The sequence below is a fragment of the Gopherus flavomarginatus genome, chromosome 9 (genome assembly GCF_025201925.1).
Source record: "Gopherus flavomarginatus isolate rGopFla2 chromosome 9, rGopFla2.mat.asm, whole genome shotgun sequence".
Lineage (NCBI taxonomy): Eukaryota > Metazoa > Chordata > Testudines > Testudinidae > Gopherus > Gopherus flavomarginatus.
The window spans coordinates 73,278,565-73,303,829 of NC_066625.1; the positions used below are offsets into that span (position 1 = coordinate 73,278,565).

The 25,265-nt window shown below is 40.6% G+C and overlaps 1 protein-coding gene across 2 annotated transcripts in view; it reads right to left on the reverse strand.

The window, feature by feature from the left end:
• Positions 1-2,565: 2,565 nt before the first annotated feature.
• The window catches only part of SLC30A4 (solute carrier family 30 member 4), a 34,478-nt gene continuing 11,778 nt past the window's right edge, over positions 2,566-25,265 (reverse strand). Inside the window, exons 3-8 of one of the 2 annotated variants that reach the window (XM_050966652.1) lie at positions 24,666-24,812; positions 14,818-14,971; positions 14,349-14,550; positions 13,945-14,050; positions 9,701-9,835; positions 2,566-4,714 (exon numbers count right to left, since the gene is read on the reverse strand). In XM_050966652.1, coding sequence (XP_050822609.1) covers positions 4,560-4,714; positions 9,701-9,835; positions 13,945-14,050; positions 14,349-14,550; positions 14,818-14,971; positions 24,666-24,812 — 899 coding nt within the window. In that variant the 3' untranslated portion in view covers positions 2,566-4,559. Of the gene's footprint in view, positions 4,715-9,700; positions 9,836-12,596; positions 12,650-13,944; positions 14,051-14,348; positions 14,551-14,817; positions 14,972-24,665; positions 24,813-25,265 lie in introns of those variants that run through there. The other variant, XM_050966653.1, reaches the window with a different exon arrangement.

Below are 25,265 nucleotides of genomic sequence, written 5' to 3' on the forward strand. Positions count from 1 at the left end.
ATTACTGTATTAGGCTTAGATTTGCGTTTTTATTTTGTTCTGTCTGTTACTACTTGGAACCACTTAGATCCTACTTTCTGTATTTAATAAAATCACTTTTTGCTTATTAATTAACCCAGAGTATGTATTAATACCTGGGGGGGAGGGAAAACAGCTGTGCATCTCTATCTCTCAGTGTTATAGAGAACGAACAATTTATGAGTTTACCCTATATACGCTTTATACAGGGTAAAACAGATTTATTTGGGTTTAGACCCCATTGGGAGTTGGGCATCTGAGTGTTAAAGACGGGAACACTTCTGTAAGTTGCTTTCAGTTAAGTCTGCAGCTTTGGGGCATGTGGTTCAGATCCTGGGTCAGACTGGTGTGTCTGGCTCAACACAACAGGGTGCTGGAGTCCCAAGCTGCCAGGGCAGGAAAGCAGGGGCAGTAGTAGTCTTGGCACATCAGTTGGCAGTTCCCAAGGGGGTTTCTGTGACCCAACCCGTCACAGAGCCTATATAAGAAAAAGACCCAAAAATAAAATTGGGACATCTGGTCATCCCAACTGAAAGCCTGTGTCACGCTGGTCATCATAAGCTTTGTGAAATGTATGTGCAGATACATACTTTGTGCAAATCTATGTGTAGGGGGATAGGTGGATATATACTGGAAATTATGTTCTTAAGGTCTTGAATTTAAAGGCCGGTCACCTGAGAGGTAGCATGCCTTAAGACAGGTTGCGGATAGGGCGACCAGACATCACGATTTTATAGGGACAATCCCGCTTTTTGGGTCTTTTTCTTATATAGGCTCCTATTACAACCCACCCCCATTCTGATTTTTCACAATTGCTGTCTGGTCACCCTAGTTGTGGAAGACATTATCTCCCCAGCTGACCATTGTGTCTTGCAATGGAAGTCAATTTGCTTACTGTATCAAATGCTAATGAAGAGATTATAAGGATTTCAAGAGACGAAATTAACAGAAAAGGGAACAAGTGGGAGAGGGAACCATGTATACAAGTAAAGAACAAAAGACTGATCTAATTTATCCAGGATGCAGAAAAATGCCCAGGCCTCCTTCATCTGGGGAAAAAACAGACAAGCTGCCAGTGGGTTTGAAAGGAGGTCCTTACCCATCTGGATTGAAAAACGCTGTGCAAAGATGTTGGGTTAAGCAGTACCTTATTAGACAAGAGGGCCTTTTGTTCTTTATGTTTAAGCTCTAGAATGCTTAAAGAGATTGTATCTTTTATGAACCCTTTGTTTCCAGCAGATGTTTTGCTATCATTTGGATCTCTGCTCTTTGTTAAATTTATCCTTGTTTTCTCTAAATAAATCCAAGTGGTGTGTGTGAAACAGAGCCATGTCCTCAGGTGAAATGGATAAGCTAGTGTGTGCTCTTCCCTTGGGAGTAGCAGATCTGTGAATTCTGTGTGTCCAGTGGAACAGTGGCTGGGCACCCCAAAGGGATGCTCGGGGGCTGGAGTGTACCAATCATTAATCTGTAAAGAGAGAGCGGAGCCTGCATGGGCTGAGAGAGGAGCATTTGAGCTGCCCGCAGCCAAGGTTGTCAGGGAACTGACCCCTGGCAGAAACAGACAGATCTTCCTCATGCTAAGGGCATGTGGTAGCAAGGTACCTTACAGTCCTGGGCCCCTCCAGGGAACATCTCAGTTACCTTCTGTAATACACATTCCTACTCTGATGTTTTTTATACCTTTATTGTGCTTAATTTATTCTATTGTTCTGAGCATTAAAAATAGCAACAAATCTATCATTGTTTTCCTATTACCTTGGGATTATTACATTACTGATGGCTAATAATGGGCTGCCCTCAATACACTGCTGTCTTGAGTGAAATACAAAGGGATAAAAAAGAAAGCCCTTTACCCTGAGTACTTTGTAAGGACAAAGTAGAGATCTGGAGGTAGGACAATCAAATCTAAATTTTCATCTAGTGATTCCCTACTCAGTTATTATAGTTGAGTTTAGTTAGAAGGAGCTACAGGAATTTGTATTTGAGAGTTTCTCTGAGATGGGACAATGGAATCAATGTTCTAGCCTTTTGTTGCTCTTTTAAGAACATAATAATGGCCATACTGGGTCAGACCAAAGGTCCATCTAGCCCAGTATCCTGTCTTCCAACAGTGGCCAGTGCCAGTTGCCCTAGAGGGAATGAACAGAACAGGTAATCATCAAGTGATCCATCCCCTGTCGCTCATTCCCACATCCCCTGTCGCTCCTTCCACTTTTTTCTATATTGCTCTGCTGACAAGAGGCCCAGAACTAAACAAACACAGTGTTCCAAGAATGGTCTTTCTAGGTACTTAAAAGAAAGTGTGGCTAACAGAACCACCTTTAATGTGTGTGTTTTTAAAAGCAAAAGCACTACATGGTGAAAGACAAAAGACTGGTGATGACACTGTATAAGGAAGTGAGCCAGTGATCTAAATATAGTCCCTCAAATCTGAGTTCACCTACGACTTCATGTAAGGAATACTACAAAACATAATTGCAAGGGGAATCAAAAGAAATAGGCTAGAGCCAGCAGTATGAATAAATACTTTCTAAGACAGCAATGTGTAGTTTAATAACTGATTTAATGAATCCCACAGTAAAGCAACAGATTTTTGCTTTTTTTCAGTTAAACAAATGTATAGTATATCATTACAATAAAAAACTCCAAATACAATACAAGTTCATCATACTCCAACTTCTAACTACATTGACTGTAAACCGCAACTTCATAAAATCCTATTTGAATAGCCAGTATGTGCAAAATACCTGGTTTTCAGAAAGTTCATATGGAAAGGATACACAATTTTTCATCAACTGTGATATGGCTTTACTGGTGATATACTGTATGTATGGAAGCATTAGCTTCCCAAAGACACTGGTACTCTACCTCTGGGCTGAAGGTGCTGGCATACTGTAGTGTTGCATTCCCCCTCTTTGCTGGAAGAAATACAAACATAAGCCAGTGTTATGTGCACTTTGTCCAAACTAATACTGTGCTGTTAATTAGTATCTCTGAAATTATATCATCTGATTCCCTACCTCAAGAGAAAGCAAACTAGCCATGTTTTAGTCCTAATTGCAACTACAAATCAGTTTGATGAAATTAAATATGAAACAGTAGCAGGTCTCAAAACAGTAGGTTGCCTTGGTATTTACAGCTGAATAGCAAAGCTGTCAATGTAGGGCAAAAGTTATCTTTTCTGATACATGCACAGAACTATTATTGATGTCAGTGAAAGTTCTGGATAGAGAGCAAAGTGCAACAGAGATCTGAGGCCAAATTCTGGTTTTCTTTTCAGCTTTTGCAGTCTATATTCTTCCGGCCTTTAGTGAGGAGGACACACGGTGGCTGTAACCACAAGCAGATCAGAGAGACTGAGTTTAAATTTGCCCCCTATAAAGTCAAAGTGCAGAGGATTTACAGAGACCCTGTGAGACTCAGTTCCATGGGAACCTGGACATCATATATCATGCACAGAATGTATTTCTCTAAAGGAAATGCAAAAACGAAATTAACAGATTATTAAAATTCTAAGTTTGGGGAACATATCTGAAATCTCTCCTCCCTACTTTCCTGTTAGAATATCTATTTGTGTTGCATGTCTGATTATCTGACAGTATCTTCATAGTTAGCATAGTTTCTATAATTTTCTTTTCACAATGCAAAATAATCATGAAAAATGTTTCCTACAGCACATTTATTAATTCTAATTAGAATGAATGCTAATTAATTGGCCTTTGAATCAAGTTAAAATGTTTTACACGTTCAATTTCATTTATAATAAAATCATCTTAAGAGTCAAAACTATTAAATAAATAAGTGCTTCTAAGGTATACATACCATACTAAAATACATGAAAGATAACTGATCAGTTAAAACATTTTGGGTCCAGTTCTGAAGTCTCTAATTAGACAATGGAAATTTTGCCTGGGTAAGGACCTCTTGATTTGGACCGTTGAATGCCTGCATTAAATATACATTTCTGGTATGGATGCAGTAAATTCTATATTTGGCAATTTTCTGAAAACAGTTTATCAAATGGTTAAGCTAGCACTGTATGCACCATCTTCCAAGATCATATATTAAAAACTGTATTGCAAAAATACTGTATAATCAGTTTAGGGATCTTTAAGTGTTATGGACCCCTGACATAATCAACTTCTAAAAAGTTTTTAAGTCAAATACTGAATTCTTTGCGCTCCATTTGGAACGCAGATACATTAGGGGCACAATAAACGAAGGACAATATTGAAGTGTAATTGATGAGGTATCTACAGAGCCATATCACAACCTGTAAACAATATTGTGGAAACATCTTTGTCTGAAAATCATACCAAAACTGACAATAAATTGGTCACAGCGAGAGAGAGCAAATACATTTTTCTGTAGGGAACCTCCTGCACTTTTTGCAGTACCAGTTCTCCCTCTGGCATCAAATACTGGTACAACTCCACATATAAGGGGATCCATTCAATCATGTTAGTTTTTCATTTATTGCTCTTTAGTCTTTGACTACAAGATAGAGAATAAGGCAGTAGTTCCCAAAATGTATGAAATTAGGCACTGGAACTCTGACAACTCGCACAGGTCTTGTTTACTTCGTGCTTGTAGCTCTGAAGCTGGACAGAGCATTTATACATTCCAAATGTGTTCAGCAGCAAGTGTCTGGCCTTGGACTGAACTTCCTCCCATTTACGTGAACTACCTGGAACTGGAAAATGAAGAAAATTATCAATACATGCCATCCTTCAAAAATCTGACAATCCACCTGCTTCACTATGCATTACAGCTGGCATGACTGCCCCATTATCGTGTGCCCTTCGGCCCTGATCCTGCACTCAGATCCTTAACGCTGATAAAAATAAGAATCTGATAGCCAAAAAAAAAAAAATCAAGATTTTTTGTCTATGGTTTCTATGGACAATACAAAAAGGGATTAATATGATAAATATATTACTGCTGTATTATAGAACATTTTACCTAGCTGCTAAACATAAACCCTCATGTGTTGTATTGGACAGATATCTGCTGTTTTAATTTAGCTGGAATATATGGGCCCAATGAGTAATGGTGTTAACATAGCCCAGTCACTGTCCAACATTAAACAGATTTAAACAAGCTTTGCGGTTTGGTATACAGAGACCTCAGCCTGCTTAGTATCACGGGAAACATGCCCTTAAAAATCCTTTAAACTTTTTTATGAAAGACACCAAAAATAAGAAAAATAGTTAAAGCATTTGAAAGGTAAAATATTAAGTAAGTCATTCATTTTAACAACATCCCTTGTTCCTTTCCCCTTTAGCTGGATAAAGTTTTTAGAAGGAAAAAGTCACTTGTTTGACAGTCTTTAAGATAGTTTCAAAGAGGGTAAGAACTGTCCTTTTTGAGGAAAAGAAGTTAGTTGAGATGGGCTGGAGCTGTCTTTGCTGTTGTTGTTAAAGTCTGAACCTGTTTCCTAAGACAAAACAAGACAAATACACACAAAAGGGGAGAGAACAGAACAGCAAAGATACAAAATGTGCAGCGGCACAGACAGCTGCAGCGGCACAGCAGTAGTATAGGAATAGTAGTCATGACTGGAGTATAGGTATTGAAGGCTATGTGCTGTTTAGGAAAGACAGAAATAAAGGCAAAGGTGGTGGAGTAGCACTGTACATCAATGAGGAGGTTAACTATAAAGAAATAAGAAGTGATGGAATGGACAAGACAGAGTCTGTCTGGGCAAAAATCACACTGGGAAAGAAAGCTACTAGAGCCTCCCCTGAGATAGTGCTTGGGGTGTGCTACAGACCGCTGGGATCTGATATGGATAGAGACCTCTTTAATGTTTTTAATGAAGTAAACACTAATGGGAAATGTGTGATCATGGGAGACTTTAACTTCCCAGATATAGACTGGAGGACAAGTGCTAGCAAGAATAATAGGGCTCAGATTTTTCTGGATGTGATAGCAGATGGATTTCTTCACCAAGTAGTTGCTGAACCAACAAGAGGGGATGCCATTTTAGATTTGGTTTTGGTGAGTAGTGAGGACCTCATAGAAGAAATGGTTGTAGGGGACAACCTTGGTTCGAGTGATCATGAGCTAATTCAGTTCAAACTAGATGGAAGGATAAACAAAAATAGATCTGGGACTAGGGTTTTTGACTTCTCAAGGGCTAACTTTAAAGAATTAAGGAAATTAGTTAGGGAAGTGGATTGGACTGAAGAACTTGTGGATCTAAATGTGGAGGAGGCCTGGAATTACTTTAAGTCACAGCTGCAGAAACTATCAGAAGCCTGCACCCCAGGAAAGGGGGAAAAAACCATAGGCAGGAGTTGTAGACCAAGCTGGATGAGCAAGCATCTCAGAGAGGTGATTAAGAAAAAGCAGAAAGCCTACAAGGAGTGGAAGAAGGGTGGGATTAGCAAGGAAAGCTACCTTAGTGAGGTCAGAACATGTAGAGATAAAGTGAGAAAGGCTAAAAGCCATGTAGAGTTGGAGCTTGCAAAGGGAATTAAAACCAATAGTAAAAGGTTCTATAGCCATATAAATAAGAAGAAAACAAAGAAAGAAGAAGTGGGACTGCTAAACACTGAGGATGGAAAGGAGGTTAAGGATGACATAGGCATGGCCCAATATCTAAATAAGTATTTTGCCTCAGTCTTTAATAAGGCTAATGAGGAGCTTAGGGATAATGGAAGGATGACAAACGGGAATGAGGATATGGAGGTGAATATTACCACATCTGAGGTAGAAGCCAAACTTGAACAGCTTAATGGGACAAATCGGAGGGCCCAGATAATCTTCATCCAAGAATATTAAAGGAACTGGCACATGAAATTGCAAGCCCATTAGCAAGAATTTTTAATGAATCGGTAAACTCAGGGGTTGTATCGTACGACTGGAGAATTGCTAACATAGTTCCTATCTTTAAGAAAGGGAAAAAAAGTGATCCGAGTAACTATAGGCCTGTTAGTTTGACATCTGTAGTATGTAAGGTCTTGGAAAAAATTTTTAAGGAGAAAGTAGTTAAGGACATTGAGGTCAATGGTAATTGGGACAAGTTACAACATGGTTTTACTAAAGGTAGATCGTGCCAAACCAACCTGATCTCCTTCTTTGAGAAGGTGACATTATTTAGACAAAGGAAATGCAGTAGATCTAATTTACCTCGATTTCAGTAAGGCATTTGACACGGTTCCACATTGGGAATTATTAGTTAAATTGGAAAAGATGGGGATCAATATGAAAATAGAAAGGTGGATAAGGAACTGGTTAAAGGGGAGACTCCAACAGGTCGTACTGAAGGGTGAACTGTCAGGCTGGAAGGAGGTTACTAGTGGAGTTCCTCAAGGATCAGTTTTGGGACCAATCTTATTTAACCTTTTTATTACTGACGTTGGCACAAAAAGCGGGAATGTGCTAATAAAGTTTGCGGATGACACAAAACTGGGGGGTATTGCTAACACAGAGAAGGACCGAGATATCATACAGGAAGATCTGGATGACCTTGTAAACTGGAGTAATAGTAATAGGATGAAATTTAATAGTGAAAAGTGCAAGGGCATGCACTTGGGGATTAATAATAAGAATTTTAGATATACATTGGGGACACATCAGTTGGAAGCAACAGAGGAGGAGAAGGACCTTGGAGTATTGATTGATCACAGGATGACTATGAGCCGCCAATGTGATATGGCCGTTAAAAAAGCTATTGCGGTTTTAGGATGCATCAGGCGAGGTATTTCCAGCAAAGATAAGGAGGTGTTAGTACCGTTATATAAGGCACTGGTGAGATCTCATCTGGAATACTGTGTGCAGTTCTGGTCTCCCGTGTTTAAGAAGGATGAATTCAAACTGGAACAGGTTCAGAGACGGGCTACTAGATGATCCGAGGAATGGAAAACCTGCCTTATGAAAGGAGATTCAAAGAGCTTGGCTTGTTTAGCCCAGCCAAAAGAAGGCTGAGGGGGGATATGCTTGCTCTTTATAAATATAACAGAGGGATTAATATTAGGGAGGGAGAGGAATTATTTAAGCTTAGTACCAATGTAGACACAAGAACAAATGGGTATAAACTGGACACTAGGACGTTTAGACTTGAAATTAGATGAAGGTTTCTAACCATTAGAGGAGTGAAGTTCTGGAACAGCCTTCCAAGGGGAGTAGTGGGGGCAAAAGACATATCTGGCTTTAAGACTAAGCTTGATAAGTTTATGGAAGGGATGGTATGATGGGATAGCTTAATTTTGGCAACTGATCTTTGATTATCAGCAGATAAGTATGCCCAGTGGTCTGTGATGGGATGTTGGATGGGATGGGATCTGAGTTACTGCAGAGAATTCTTTCCTGAGTGTTGGCTGGTGAGTCTTGCCCACATGCTCAGGGTTTAGCTGATGGCCATATTTGGGGTCGGGGAATTTTCCTCTGGGGCAGATTGGCAGAGGCCCTGGAGGTTTTTCGCCTTCCTCTGCAGTGTGGGGCATAGGTCACTTGCTGGTGGCTTCTCTGCAGCTTGAGGTCTCCAAACCACAATTTGAAGACTTCAATAACTCGGACATAGGTTAGGGGTTTGTTATAGAAGTGGATGGGTAGGATTCTGTGGCCTGCTTTGTGCAGGAGGTCAGACTAGATGATCATGTTGGTCCCTTCTGACCCTAAAGTCTATGAGTCTATGAGTTTCAAAGAGGGTAAGAACTGTCCTTTTTGAGGAAAAGAAGTTAGTTGAGATGGGCTGGAGCTGTCATTGCTGTTGTTGTTAAAGTCTGAACCTGTTTCCTAAGACAAAACAAGATAAATACACACAAAAGGGGAGAGAACAGAACAGCAAAGATACAAAATGTAGCTTCTGTCTCTGGTGTTGACTTTCACTTGCAACCTCACCATTGGAAAAAACACAGGCACAGCACACGGTCTTACCAGCCACTCCGAAACCTAGCAAACCTGTACCAGCATCAAGCTGTTCTGGCCAGGCACTGAATTTCTGGTCATAGCCTTACAACAGTGCTGCACATAGACCACGGCATTGAGTTTTTCTTTTCCCTGGGGGTGCTCCATCCCTGGTCTGCCCTGAGGCTCCACTCACTCCCCTGTGCCCCTCCCCTACTTTGCCTCTTCCTGCCTCTGTTCTGCCCCCTCCCCGAGGCCTCCACCACCTTGCTGCTCTCCTCCTTCCCCCATACCCCTCCCCCAGCAACCAAGCAGCTGTTTGGCAGCCCCTCCAATCAGCTAATTGGGGATGCTGCCAAACAGATATGGCTGGTGGATGCTAAGTACCCACTATTTTTTTCCCCTGGGTGCAATATCAGACTTGGGAGGATAGCATGAAGCCCCTAGAGAGGTCTGTATTGATTTTTTTATACAAAGGGTCTTATGTTGTTTTACCACCTATTGTGAGGAAACTGTAGTTTTTTGTGACAGCAAAAAATCTGTGCAAAAGCATCAACTTTTTCCTTTTTTATGAATCTGATCAAACGGTATTTGCTCCTGATCTTTCCAGCAGTGAGTTTTCTTGCACAGTTCTCTATAATATACCCATGATAGGAGAAGTTTTATGTATTTATAAGCAAGCCATTTTCTATGCAAAGGATAGTTAAAAGCCTTGTTCCCAAAATGTGTACATCACAGCTCAATTTAATCAGAAGCATAAAGACAGAGTCAACGTTCTTTCTGCAACTAAGGCTTATCCTTCTAGGTATACTATGCAGTTACTTACCTAATTGCAAGTGGACTGTGGCAGTAGTTTTTCCTGCAGTGAGAGACCAAACATTCAAATCTTCTATTGAATAAACATCTTCAATCTTCATTAAGTCTTCTTTAATGCGGTCCACATTCAAATGCTTTGGAACCCCTACAGTATAAGAATGAGGGGAAATTAATTGTTTCTAATTAATACACACACTGACTTTCAAAGTAAAATATTATGACAGGTCACAAGACGACAAACAAATAGTTCTTATAACATTTAAAGTGTCTAGTGGTATCTAAATTATTGGCAAAGAACATAGGAATTGCCACATTGAATCAGGACAGTAATCCTTCCAGTCCAGTAACATAGGAACTGCCCTATTGGCTCAGACATGGGTCCATCCAGTCCAGAATCCTGACTCCAAGAATTGCCTTGACCAGATGCTTCAGAGGAAAATGTAAGAAACCACACAGTAGGCATCTATGGAATAGTCAGTCACCCCTGACAGTCTCATTCTACCTCCTGCTAGCTAGAGACTGGCTTAGATCTTGAAGCACATCCCTTCCAAAACTCATTTTTTGTGTTTACTGTCATTACTCCGTATGTTCTCCATGTAACTGTCCCAACCTTCTCTGAATCCTTCATGTGACAGTGCTGTGTACCAGATACTTCCAAGGAAAGTGTAAAACCCCCTCATGGTGGACAATTATGCAATAATATGCCTCTGGGGAAAGTTTCTTCCCAACCCAAGAAGTCAGTGGATGATTACATCTAGAAGCATGAGGATTGATATCACTTATAAATATTTATTCTAGCTAATGTAACTGCAGATATTATTCATGTAACTTTCTAATCCTTTTTTAAAAATCCTAATGTGTTCTTTGCCACAAGATCTTCTTGAGACAGTGAGTTTCACAGGTTAATTATATGTTGTATAAAAAGTATTTCCTTTTATCAGTTTTTGAAATTTGCTGCCTTTTAATTTCATCATGTCATGGGGGAAAAAACTAGAAATTACCTTCCTACACAAGTCACTAAATAATTTACACATCCAACATACCGCATATTAATAGCCTTTCTAAATACTCTTAACCTTTTTAACCTACTATGGAAGCTTTTTGATCACTCTTTATATTAAGATTCCATTCATAAATCATTTATAAAGGTTAATAAATGATTACTAACATTCTATGAACGTGCTACTAGTCAGAAACTGGAATTTTTGTCTCATGGAAAGTCTCGACATTTCAAAATTTTGTTTCTGTTCTGAATCAGATTGGAAAATCAAAATATTTTAAAAAAATACACAGAATGAACAATTCCAAAAATTTCAAACTGGAAATGTCAACATGAAAATTTTGGCATTTTTGATCAAAATGATTCAACATGTTGAAACCTTTTTCCTCTTGAAATGACAACTTTTCTTTTCAAATAACCCTTTGAAATGAAAAAAATATTTCAAATTCACATTTTGAAAGAAAAAGCATTGCTTCATTTAAAAACGTCAACTTGAAACAAATTCTTCAATGATTCTCATAACTAGAAAATTGTAAAATTTGCCAGAATGAACAATTTCTCATGAAAACTTTCAATTTGGACAAACTACATTTTCCACTGGGAAATTTAACCACCTTTACATGTTACAGACATGAGGACTATATGTTATAGATGGCTTTAAGCACATCATTAGAAGGTGTTATAGATGATTATAAGACATGATTACAAAAACCCTTTTGATCTGTTGGACTTTATAACAACCAATTTAACCATTTAGTAAAACATCTATTAATCAAGTATTAATACTTCATCAACTATAAATGGAAGCTTAATATAAAGTGTGACCAGCTTTTTCATGGATCTCACTCATTTTTGTTCCTCTTCTCTGAACCTTTTCTATTTCTGCTCTCTTTTTAGAAATAGGATAACAAGGATTGAGCAATGTTTTCACTGATCTATTTCCATTGACTGCTCTGACTTTCAATTCAAGAGTTATAATTAATTGAGAACCCATCAATATGTAGAAGTAATTCACTATTTTCTTGACGCTCTCAAAAAAATCCATGTTCGAGAAACATGATTTTCTTTTATACAAGATGTAGTTTTGTCCCTACCATGTTTATTTACTGTAGATGGTTAAAACTCTATTTTTCTAATGCTATTTTTATATTTTTCCAACCAATAATCTTCTTAGTATTAAAATAATGCCCATAACCATCCCTAGCACCTTTTTAAAATATACGTACAATATAGCTACCCTCCAGTCTTATGGTACAGTAGCTGATATTAATTATATATATTTAGCAATGCAGCCACTTCATTCTTAAGTTCCTTCAGGATGCCTATATGAATTTTCTCTGGAACTGGTCTTGTCGCAACTTAAATAACTAGTTTGTTCCAGTACAGGGATCGGCAACTTTTGGCATGCGGCCCGTCAGGGTAAGCCCCTGGCGGGCCGGGACAGTTTCTTTGCCCGCAGCGTTCGCAGGTTCGGCTGATCACGGCTCCCACTGGCCGCAGTTCATCATCCCAGGCCAATGGGAGCTGCAGGAAGGGGCTTCAGCTGAGGGATTTGCTGGCCACGGCTTCCCGCAGCCCCCATTGGCCTGGAACGGTGAACCATGGCCAGTGGGAGCCGCGATCGGCCGAACCTGCGGACACAGCAGGTAAACAAACCATCCCGGCCTACCAGGGGCTTACCCTGACTGGCTGCGTGCCAAGGGTTGCCAATCCCTGTTCCAGTATCTATATTAAAAAAAAGAATCTAGCTGCTAATATTAGGTAATCACATATGTTTTACATTTAATATTCCCACTTTAGCAGTGTGGCTTAGTTTAAATGTATTTTGAAAATCTACCCAGCCCCACAGACTCTGATGTTTAGCGATGGTCTCTGACAGAACAAACGAATACACATTCATATCTACCTTTTTGGAGTTGCTAAAACGGAGTGCAAAAAGTTCCCAAAAGTACGTGAGATCTAAAAAGAACCTTTCATCACTTATAATAATATAGTTAATTCAGACATATATTCATCACAATCAGGCAGCCTACGCAAACAACTAGAATTCAAATGTAAAATCTGATATACGTTAGTTGTCTTATCTATTTTCTTTGGCTAAATCTCAACACTAACCTGCAACTAATTGAGACTTCTTAATTGTAGGCACAGTTCACCGTTTTTGCCCTCTCGATGAACCTTTTATTTTATTTTATTTATTTATGTAGGAAGAAAAAACAGTTGACAATCAAGATTGGTGAGGCCCTGTTCAGAGTTTTTGACCTGAACCATAATTCAACAAAGCAGAGTGTCAGATACCCAGCAACTTTACGGCCATGTTTGCATTAGCCCTTTCTCCCTAATATTTCCCTCACTGATACCACAGTTGCATTTCCACTAGGGGTGGTAACAGTCGGACCGCTAGTTAAAACAATGCACTGGAGGATGCTGGCATTTTAACCATCATGTTGTCTAGATCTGCTCCGAACAGGCTAAGAAGACATAATAGTTAAAAAGCAATGACCAATCTGCACTTGTGCTTCCACTGTTGCTACCACCAGTAGAACTGCACAAATAGTGCAATAACCATGGTGGGAAATCTGAGGGGGGGAAAAGGTTAGTGCAGATACAGCCTGTGTGTACAACTTTTTGATCCAGGTTTGTCTCTGTGTTTTGTAAGCATTTAATTTTCAAGTTAAAGTAAAATGTGGAGTCAGATGCTTGGCTATGGCAGAGAATCATATAGTACAGGATTGGGGCTGGAGGAGGGAGCATGAATAGATGCTGTAAATTTCACTTTTGCCTTCCAAATTCTGGGCAAGCTGTGTGCCAGGCAGGCATCTAGCAATTTGGCATAAGTTAAAGTAGCCTGAAGATTGCTCTAGGTTATACCAGCTCCCAGTGACCCCAATGGCTGAAACAAAAGTGGGGCAAAGGGAAGCCACAGCCATGCCCCTTATATAGCAGCAGGGAAGGCATAGGGGCCATTATGACACTAATAATCCCCCTACACTGGGGCAATCCTCTGATGGCTGGATAAGTTGGCTCTGTGGCCAGGTTCTGCTTGTGGTGCCAAGTAAATGGTTGTAACCCATCCAAGAATCTGGACCATGATGTCTGTGATCACTTATTCAATATGATTTAAATATACTTAGTGAACATTTTGTACAACAGAGAAATAACAAAGAATTAGCCATTACCACAAAATGTAACTTTCACTGCTAGCTGACAAGTAAAATTAAATAAGAGTATCACAGAATTCATACAGATCTTACCTTCCAGTATAATAACTCCTGTGTCCCGTATGATTCGGACTGTTGTAAAAACCACAAGTATTGAGAATATGTAAGTACATATAGGGTCAGCAATCTTGTATTCTGGCTGCAAGGTACAGATTAAGAGTTTGTAAGGAAATAGGCTTCTTGTAAAGATTCAAAAAAGACTTGGTCCAGTCAGATTCAGCCACTTTTACCTCTCATTTTATATTCTGTTGAAGAATATTTAGAAAATAGGTGCATGGTAGCGGTCTAATCTTTACTCATTTTGGATGGATTTATATTACTCAAAAACAATTAACATTGAATATTTCTGTATCGTATTAAAAAAAAAGGTCCTTTAATCTAGTATAAGAGTTAACATAAGAAATGTCCACAGTCACAAAAGACTAGCAACATCCTACCTTGAAACGTATGATGTATGCAGCTACAAGCACACCAATACTCTGTACCAAGTCCCCCAGGGCATGTACAAATGCTGCTCTCACTGCAAGGCTGCTGTGTCCCTGGCTATGCCCGTGAGCTGTGTTAGGAGTGTTTGATGCAGGTACTTGGGAGTGTGAATGGGAATGAAGGTGACCTGACTGATTCAGTAGAAATCCCATTCTGAAAATGAAAGGAAAGGGAAGAAGAGTGAAGCGATTTATAAATACTTTGACCAAAGGATGGAGAAAAATCTTACATTCATTACTACTGCATGTCTCATTTGACAGCATGAAGAGACCCAACAAACCACACTAGCGTGCAAATAAAATTCCCAAGTGATTGAGACTGATTCAATAAAAATAAATATTACAGACTGAATGAATTCATCGCTATGTTGTATTTTGTAAATGTATACAAGGAATATCAATGTAGGGAAACAAAGCTTACATCAAGTTTACTGCAACGCCAACAGCCGCTGTAATGAGCATTATATCTCCATTAATTTCATAGTCCATATGGATAGTTCTCTGAACAGCTTCATATAAGAACACCACCATTAGGATATATACCAGCAATACACTAACAAGGGCTGACAACACCTCTGCAAACAAAAAGAGACCAACATTACAAGAGTGACTTATAGATCTACTATATCCTATTCAAAATTTCATTTGTCGTTTCTTACCAGGCAATAATTGATTTTCAGCAGATTCTCATGCCTCAAAATATGTTGTAAATCAAGTCAAATTCAGAAGATACAGTCAGCAAACAGAACAATTTGTGCTAATCAGGTAATACACACTCTCATGTCAGCTTTGTTGCTGGAAATATATTTCCTCTGTTTAGGTCAAAAATTCTAAGTGGGTTCAGGAGATTCCTAAGCTAACTGGAAGCTGTGCCTAATGCAGTTGCAGATAAAGGCCTGATCCAATGTGGCCAAAGCTAGGAGCTTTGAAACCATAAAACTGACCTGTTTGTAAACTAGACACAGTTACATTTTTAATGTACACCATATCAACCTGAATATTTTGCATGAACTATTAATTGGTGCTGTATAGTTTTAAAGATTTCTATATGCACAGTTTTGTGCTTTAGATGGAGATAAAGACAAATAAGATCATAATCACTGCACCACACAGTACAAAATCAGAATACATACTGGGAGCAAAACTCTTGAGAGGTGTGTGTATATATGATTTATTGTACAGTCTTGTTGTTATAAAGTGTTAAATGAATCTGCTGTATTTGCTATAATATGCTGTTACCTAACGGCTAACGAATCTCTGCTTTTCAGAGAGATAAGAGTATTGTTAACCTTGATTGTATTGCATTTTGGTATTGTAATTTTAAATAACTGGCAGGGCCTACAGAGTTTGTATATGATGCTTTTCATTTATTCTAAATCAAAAGAAAATAAAAAACATAGGAATCAAAGGGCCTGATTCAGCTGTGCCTGGCACCTTTTGTAATGATTATGCCTGTACAAAGCGGGTGTAAAACACTACCATTCTGATCTGGTGACAGTACACAGCCGCTTTACAAAGGTGTTAATGACACACAAGATGCAAGAAAGTGGAGCATCAGGCCCCAATCCTAGACAACAAGGATGACAATCATGCAAGATTTGAAGTAGCTCTTCAAACTTTTAAAATAAATTTGCTCTAATATATATAAGTTACTGAAAGGCCCATTCCTTAGGGTTTGGGGACCCTTTAGAGATTTCTGTTTTATGCAAATTCACATCCCAAATACTGAGTGTGAGCAGCAGGGCTTGGCGCATAGGGCCTTGATAGGGACTAGGGAGGAAGGAATCAAAAGCTGTTGACGGCTGTAGCATAATTTAGGGACACAGTTCTTTCCTGGCTAAATTGTAAGACCTAACTGTTTAACCATATTGGAGGACGACCATACTATAGCTGAAATAGCCAGCCCAAGTAGCTAGGCACTGGATGGATGTAGAGAGAAAAATCTCCTTGCACACTGAAGCTATGAAGTGTGTCTGCAGCCACTCCACAGTGACTGCTTCAGTGGGTCCTGATGCACCTTTCTTTCCCAGGAAGGGAAGAGGATGGAAGGATCTATCCAATGGAGGAGTCCTCTCGGCATTCTGCCACATAGGGTGTCTGCATGCTCCTACACAGAGCCCTTGCGCAGAGGAAACTCACTCACGTAACTGCCTGGGGAATTCCACGGAGGAGGAGCAATTAGTGTGCAGGTACTGTAATTCAACTAGCCTATAAAAAACAGCTGATTATCTTAGAATGTGCATTTTATAAGATCCACATAGGCAGTTCTTAGAATATCTACATGTTACTGTAACTATAGCATGAAGAACTCAATGAGAGAAGCTTGTTCTTTTCATTCTTTTGTTGTTGTTTTGTTTTTGTTTTTCTTTGTTCCTCCTGATTCCCTAATAACAGAAACTGTAAACAACCTTCCTTACTTTGGCACCATCTGTATGACAATTTTTCCCATATTAGGAAACAGGATTTAAAAATTGTTATTAAAATACGTTTGCTGTTAACATAATTGCTTGGTCTCAACAACAGCTGAACATTCCACACAGGTTTGCACAACCATATTAGCAAAACAGTTTTTACAGCAAAGTTAAACTGTTTCTTTAAAACTGGTGGAAACTGTGGGGGAGATGGACAATTTAACTCTAGCCTGGTTACATATTATTGGAAGCAATCCACTGCTTCACAGTTCCTTGGAATTTTGTTATAATTTTGTCCTCTTCCTTTTCATTTCTAATGTTATGACCTGCTCAAGGAGTTTGGACTGTCAGTAAAGATAGCTTAATATTACACACAAAACAACTATGTTAAACGAACGTTATTAAGGTTGCAAAGTCAACCACTCAGAAGTTGGGGAATTAAGGTTGCCTGTGCAACCTTAATTTGCCATGCTTATTTGCATGGATTATAATACAATCTTTAATGACATGATCATATGCTATTTTTTCCCCACAGGACCCCTGCCTAATTCAGTCCACAGGATGGATGGTGTTCACTTAATAATCAGCTATTCAGTATTTTATTTTCTCCCCATTGTTCAGTGTATGGACACAGGCTTTATTTACTGCAAAATATTCAGCCTGAGGCAGATCGCTGGCATGGAAAACTGGTCAAGTCTGGCAAAGTTCCATAAGTAACTGAAATCAGGGTCTTATAATGGGTAGTGTTGGGAAAATCTTAAGAGATGGTGCCATGAGACCAGCCTATAATGCAAAACAATCTGCAGGACTGTATGCATTATTTGTATCATTATTATTTGTAATAATTAAAAATGTCATTCAGGACTGCTGATAAAATCTCATTGTCAGTTAATTACCAGAGCCTCTATCTTTCTGTATCAATGCCTCAAAGATCAGAGCTGATATTCATTTGTTCTTCGAGATGCAGAAGTGTAGCTGTTATTTCTTTGTGTTCCACCCATGTTGCTATGAATTCTTTCACAGCTGGAGCAAAATTCTATCTTCAGATGCATAATATACTTCAACAGTGTTGTTCTGTGTTGGCATTTAACAGCTGCCTCAGTTCTCCCCATGTCTTAGATCTGTCAGCATGTACAATGTTTCTTTGATGGCTGCAGAATGTATTGTTTCTATCAAGGAATTGTCTTCATTTTACTCATTCAACACAATAGTAAGAAGTGTCTTCTGAAAGAGCTTTTGATGTCACCAGAATCACTTGGTCCATAGGCTGAATTTTAAAATCAGGTTGGCAGGAAGAAACTCACACCAACGCACTCAGCTGTTCAGATTATCACTGCCTGGATAAGAATCAGTATTATAAAGCTCCAGCCAGGCTCAGAGGGGCAGCCATCATGATCTCAGATGATTTCAGAAAGATACTCATCTTAAAAAACCCTGGAGTTATCCATGCAAATTCAGGAGTTCTTTATGAAACAAATTATTCATGTTGATGTCCTTAAAACAACATAGTTTCATAGATTCGTCAGTCATGTGAAATGTTGGCATATGAATCACATTCCATTACCATACACCAGCAGAGTACTTATTTTTTTTAATGCAAAGCAATTTTCTCTGTAGCTGAAACCAGTGCCTTTCCTGGCAATAAATTATACTGAGATCCCTTTCTTGCTGGCAGTGTAAATTTGGTCTGGCTGCAATCCTTCATTGCTCATTAAATTAACCAAGCACTGTCTAAATGGATCAATCAATTCTGTAGCTATTGACATAATCTCACCAGCAATGGAGAGCTGCCAAATTCTCTATCTATGGTTAAATCAGTTAGCTGAAAAGGGACATCTCCACTTAAATCAAGGTTAAACTGAAGTACTTTTGGTTTTAAACGTGTAACCCATTCCAAACTTGCATGTTCTGTCCATATTTCATCCCCATTTTTCTAACCATTCTAGGAGTTTGAGTTTATCCACTTCCTTTTCATCGCTGCAAAGGGAATTAAGCCTAGGACACAAAATACATTCTGCATTTAAATAGCACTGGAATAGGTGACAGCAGCGCTAATTTCCTCTGAAATGCAAACAGATAATCAATAGTGCTAATGTGCTAGATGCTGCTAGAATCCTTTTACAAATGAAAATGCTCTCTCAAGTATTGGAAATTCAGAGTTCCAAAAGCTGGACTTCTAGATATACTGTTACTTGTATTTGTAATGTTGCCAATGTTAATATCTATATAGGTAACCTAAAAAATAAGTGCAGAGTGCATCAGTTTAAGAAGCCATGAGACAGCTTTAATGCATATTCTCAGCTTTTTTGAAAAGGGTCATTCCTATTCTGTACCAGAATCCATGAAGCTCACTCTCTTTTGCTGAATTTTTATTATTCGCTGGTCTCCCTATATAATATCTTTCATGAAATTTAGACTAATGGTGGGGTTAAATTATTTGATAACAAGGTTCTTAGTGTATAAGACTTTTTTAGGAGAATGTGTCATGAAGAGTTGGGGAAACTCTTGTTCCATTACCAGCTCTACAACTAATTTGTGTGGCACTGGGCACTTAGGACGGAATGATCAAACTTGGGTGCCTCAGATTAAGCAAGTAAATCCTTGAACTGTATATGTTAACCTCTTACATGCTCCCAGCAGTAAAATGAAAACTATACTTAGATCACTCACAGAGGTACTGTGAGGTTCCTTGACTTAATGTTTGTAAAGTGCTTTGAAATCCTTGAATGAGAAGCATTATATAAGTTGAAAGTAGAATAATTGAGTTAGAGCCAACTAAGATCCCATGGAAAAGCTGTGAAAAAATCCCTGAGCCACAATTGTTCTTCCGCTACATAAACTCTCAAATATTTGTTGCTAGTGTAAACAAAACCCAGTGAGATGCAAGTCGTCTGCTGAGCCCAGAGGAATCTCAGTGAAAGTTTCCAACCAAGATTGTCAAATATTTTCAAGAAAATGGTTAAAAAAAATAGCTTTCCATTTTTTTTAAATGAACTTCTCTGACCCTTCATTCTTGTCTTAGCTTGGTCTCAGGCCACTTTATTTCTATATACATATTCGTTTTTGAGCTCTAAATGTGTACAAAAACCTCTCAAAAAAAATTTTTAATGAGGCTTCATAACTCAAAACAGTACCCAAGAGACTTCTGTGTGTACTCATATTGCCCAAAAAATGCTCTGGGGCAAACCTAGAAGGTCATGTTTCAGTGTAAAGGTAACTCATACAACAAAATTAAAAACTCTTGAAAGAAATGATTCTAATGGAAATGCTGGCAAACCCTCTCTTGTTAGGGCCCCAATGAGCCTTGCTACTGTATCATATTACGCAGTATTGCTTGAGTGACTAATTAATGCCATAGGGTTGTAGGGTTAGGTGATGAAGCTAATGAATCTGCTACCTACTTCTATAAAATCTGAAATATGAATTGTGAACTTCATTACATTATGTAAGTACTGAGCTAAAATAGACTTTGGAATTCATTGTAAAAGCATGTATTTTAAAACACAGTAAAGTAGAAATAGTAAAGCCTGATATTTCATAAAGCATAAAAAGTTCCTGTTGAATTGTAAACATTTTAAGACCTGCAATCATACATTATTAATTAATACAGTTACAACATAAAAAGCACTAGTCATCTTCATAGTTATATACAACCATGAACTAATTAATCCTCCCAACACCTGAGGTTGGTAAATAATTCTTATACTTTACAGATGCCTAAAATAGGGAGAGGTTAAGTAATCTGCTCAAGACCACAGAAAGAATCATATCAGAGTCAGAATTAGAACTCAAGAATATGTAGCACATACTAGGGCAAATATTGTCTCCTTTCCCCTTTGTGATCCTGGAAGGTCCTCAACACAGCAGAACTGCTGCTGCACAGAGAAATAAGGGTTATATAGGAAAACCCATGCATACAGGAGAGTTCTCTGTGATGCTTCTCTCCCCAATAGCATGGAGTAGAGAGGAAAGATAGTATTGTGGTTAAGGCACTGGACTAGGTTGCCAACTTTCTAATTGGACAAAACTGAACACTCTTGCCCCAGCCCCTGCCCCACCACTTCTTAGAGACCCCACCCCTGCCCTTTCTCTGAGGCCCCTTCCCCACTCTCCCCCCACCCTTTCTCACTTTCAAAGGGCTGAGGCAGGGGGTGAAGGTGAGGACTCCAGTTGGGGGTGTGGGCTCTGGGGTGGGGCCAGAAATGAGGGGTTCAGGGTGAAGGAGGGGGCTCAGGGCTGGGGCAGGGGGTGGGTGCAGGCTTTGGTTGGGGTTGTGGCTCTGGGATGGGGCCGGGGATGAGGTGTTTGGGGTGCGAGGGGGCTCCAGGCTGGTGTAGGGGGTGTGGGGTGCAAGCTTCAGGAGGGAGTTTGGGTGCAGGAAGGGGCTCAGGGCTGGGGTAGGGGGTTGGGGTGTGGGATGGGGCTCGGGGAGTGGGCTCTGGGAGGGAGTTTGGGTGTAGGAAGGGGCTCAGAGCTGGGGAAGGGGGGTTGGGGTGTGGGCTCTGGCCAGGCAGCACTTACCTCAGGCAGCTCCCAGAAGTGGCCAGCATGTCCATCTCCTAGGCAGAGGAGCCAGTGGGCTCTGTGTGCTACCCACCCCCACAGGCGCCATCCCCGCAGCTCCCACTGGCGCAATTCTCTGTGAATGGAAGCTCTGGAACCAGCGCTTGGGGCAAGGGCAGCACGTGGAGTCCCTATGGCTGCCCCCAAGCCTAAGAGCCGGATGTGCTGGTTGCTTCTGGGAGCTGCATGGAGACAGGGCAGGCAGTGAGCCTGCCTTAACGCCGCTGTGCCACCAACTGGACTTTTAGTGACCTGGTCAGCAGTGCTGATCAGAGCAGCTAGGGTCCCTTTTTGACCAGGCGTTCCGGTCAAAAAACAGACACCTGGCAAGACTACACCGGACTGAGACCCAGCTCTGCCACAGACTTCCTGTATGATCTTGAGCAAGTCATTTAATCTCTCTGTGTATCACATCCTCCTCTGTAAAACAGGTCAACACTTCCCTTCTCACACTCTTTTTGTGTATCTCTTATATTTAGGGCTAGATTGTGGTGACTATCACTCACAGTGAGTGGTGCCTTTTTTTCCAAAGGAACCCCTCTGAAGTCATTAGGACTATTCATGAAGTAAGGTACCTGTAGCGGGGTGGTTACCCTGCTCCGGCCCTGAAGGGATTAAAGCAGCCCTGGAGAGGGCTGTTGCCAAGAAACGCTAGGCTGATTGGGGGAAGCAGCAACAGTTGGGGCCATGCCCCAATCAGGCCACAACTGGCCCTATAAGAGGGCTGAGGGCCAGAGACTGACACACATTCTCTCTCTAGCCTCTTGAGAGAGAAGGACCTGGCTACCTGGGAAGCTGAGGAGGGTACCTAGGGTGGCGTAATGCTCAGGAAGAGCAGAGGGAGCTGGGGTGCTCCAGCCTAGCTAAGCCGCAGGCTGAGTTAAGGGCCCACAAGGGTACTGGGGCTGCAGAGGGGCTGCCCAGGAATAGGCAGAGGCAACTGGTCCAACCTCCCCTTGCCAATGATGAGTGGTTTACAGACTGCAGTCCACCCTAGTGAGTGGGGGCTAGATGATGACTTGCAGTAGCCACTGAGGCAAGGTGGGGGTTGGGGGTTCCCCTGGGTGGGAAGCCCCAGACTGTGGGTTGCTGCAGTGGGCAGAATCCCTGGGCAAAGGGCACCGGGGTCTGGGAGAGACATGGGGGGGCCAGTGGCAGGTGAGAAATCAGCTGGCAGAGGGTGCTCTGGAACTGGAAAAGAGCTAATTCCCTGGACAACCAGCAGGAGGTGCCGTGCTGGTGAGCCTCGCCCCATCACAGTACTATTCAGCATAAGTAAGTCTGGCCCACTGATTGTAAGCACCTGGGGACAGTGATTGCCTGTTACCACATTGTGTGTATGTACCACACTGAGCACATGGGGTTCCTCCAGGTGCTTCTGCAATACAGATAACATTGATATAATGATAGAGGTTGTGGTTGGCCAGAGGAGTAGTCTATTTGGCTCAACAGACTTTGTCATCTTAAACTTAATCTTTCAAAACTGAGGGGTGCACAGGGGTCCAAGTTGCTTAGACAGCCACTATTGCTATGGCCAATGGAGTGGCTGCACATCCACTCTGAGCCTTGTCACTGGCTTGTAGGAGAAATTTCCTGTCCTATCCTTGTTAGATTCTTTAGGCAAGGCCCATATCCTGGGAGCAACAAGCAGCATTTAGAATACAATCTGTAAAATCACCCACTCATCAGAACCTACTTGACAGAAAGCCAAATAAACTTTCATTTCTAAGAGCTAAGTCAAACACGAAAAACTTAACTCTGAATTTGCCAGATTCCATTTCCACACAGGTTCTGTTCCCACTGAAGTAAACAGGGTTTTGCCATCAAGCTCCATGGAAACCAGGCTGGGCTTAAAAGAGAAGTGATGTTAAATCCTTCTGGATTTTCCTTTAATCCTTTCAGGCCTTAGGGCTTGTCTACATTACCTTCTGGATCAATGGGCAGCAATCAATCCAGCGAGGGTCGATTTATTGCATCTAGTCTAGATGCGATAAATTGAGTGCTCTCCTATCGACTCCGGGACTCCACCAGGGCAAGAGGTGCAGGCAGAGTTGACAGGAGAGCATCAGCCATTAACTTACCGCAGTGAAGACACCACGGTAAGTAGATCTAAGTACTAAGATCTAAGCTATGTTATTCACATACCTGAAGTTGCGTAACTTAGATTGATTCCCCTCTGCCCTCCCCCCACAGTGTAGACCAGGCCTTAGCCTACCCAGAGTTTCAATCTAGAGTTAATAGCATCCCTGCAAGCGCAGTGTATCTCCACCAAGGTCACTGGGGGCGGGAGGGGAAAGCATTCTTAAACTGGGTTAGCTAGCCCAGATTCAAATAGTAGCCAAGACATCATAACTTGACTTAACTTGTGTTAGCATCTCAAATTCAACTCTAGGCTCCCCTACAGGCTTTAACTTGAGCTGCTCACCCAAGTTAAAAATTGCCTTGTCTTTGCAATTTTGCCAAGTCAGCTAACTGGGGGTAGCTACCCCATGTTAAGAACACATTCTTTGCAGTGAAGACCTAACTGAAGGCTTTATACATCAGTGCTGATATTTCTGTAGCCACATATGTTTAACATAATCTCTATAGACAAGTCTTTAGACTGGAAGATTCTTATTCAGGTGGTGATGAGTCACTATGCTGAGTTATTTGCAGGGAAAAGGCTGTGCTTTTCCTACATAATTTAACATGAAATAATCATTGTGACATGAGTTTCCTAAATAGGACTCTAATGCACAGTTATTAAAAAGATACTACCAACAGAAACAGAGCCTTCTCCACATCACTCATCTGAATGCACAGCAAAGTAACAAAGAAAGGGGAAAAAAAAGACATGCTTGCCACTTAGGGTATTTTATTAAACTTTGCATTGATGTTAGTTCTCATGAAAGATGACGGTCTGACAGCCAAGGACAACATAGTCTCCTATTTGAACCTACAAATAGCTACAGCACAGGTAGGAGCAGTGGAACCTCTCCCAGGAAGGGCTACCAATGTAACACAACCTTGGGCTGGGGGGGACCAGGTCAAATCATGGGCTCCCGTCTGTCACTTCTGTGCCACTCTGCCTAGAGAAATTCCTGGGTGTCATAAAACCAGCATAGCCAGCTCTCCGCTGCCTGCTATGGACAGAGCGTTGTAAAGGGCCTTTTGTGTAAAACTATTTCTAGATTTACATAACCTCATTTCTGATAGTTAGTTATTTAATGCTCTACACTACAGCTCTGCAGTCAAACTTTCCTCATAGTTATCATTTACAACACTGCTATAACAGTAAAGTCTGGCAGCTACATACCTAAGCGGTGAAATCCAAAGGTGAACTTTTTTGTGGGAGATTTTGCAGACAGCCACAAAGCAAGCAGAGTCAAAAGGATACCACTGAGGTCAGTTAGCATATGAAGTGCATCCATCATGATTGCTAGACTATTAGCAACATATCCACCTGAAATGAAATTGGAAAAGTTAGGGCATGTGATATGAACCACTCTGCAAAACATCCTTTGAGTATAGTTTACAATGAAGCATATTCAGAATGGTGCATTGAGCAAGTAATGAGGTGTGGTAATGGAGCTGGTGGCTTTTCCCATTGCTATCAATGTGCCATGCTATTTCTTAAAGCTACCATGGTGATAAATACAGTATAAATACTTAAACAGATTAGGTAAGTGGAAAAGGTTCCGTCCTCCAAGCTTTACTCACACAAGTGGCCTTACTGACTTCAGTGAGACCACTTGCTTGAATAAGGTTCTGCTGGATCAGGCCTAAACTAGCTTAGTGTCTTTTCTTTGTTTTGTGCGTTTAATCAGCTGATCAATTTATTAAGTCAAGACTGCAAAGTTTTTTGACATTTTGAAACATGGGCAGAGCTCCAATGACTAAATAGCAAAGAAATTCA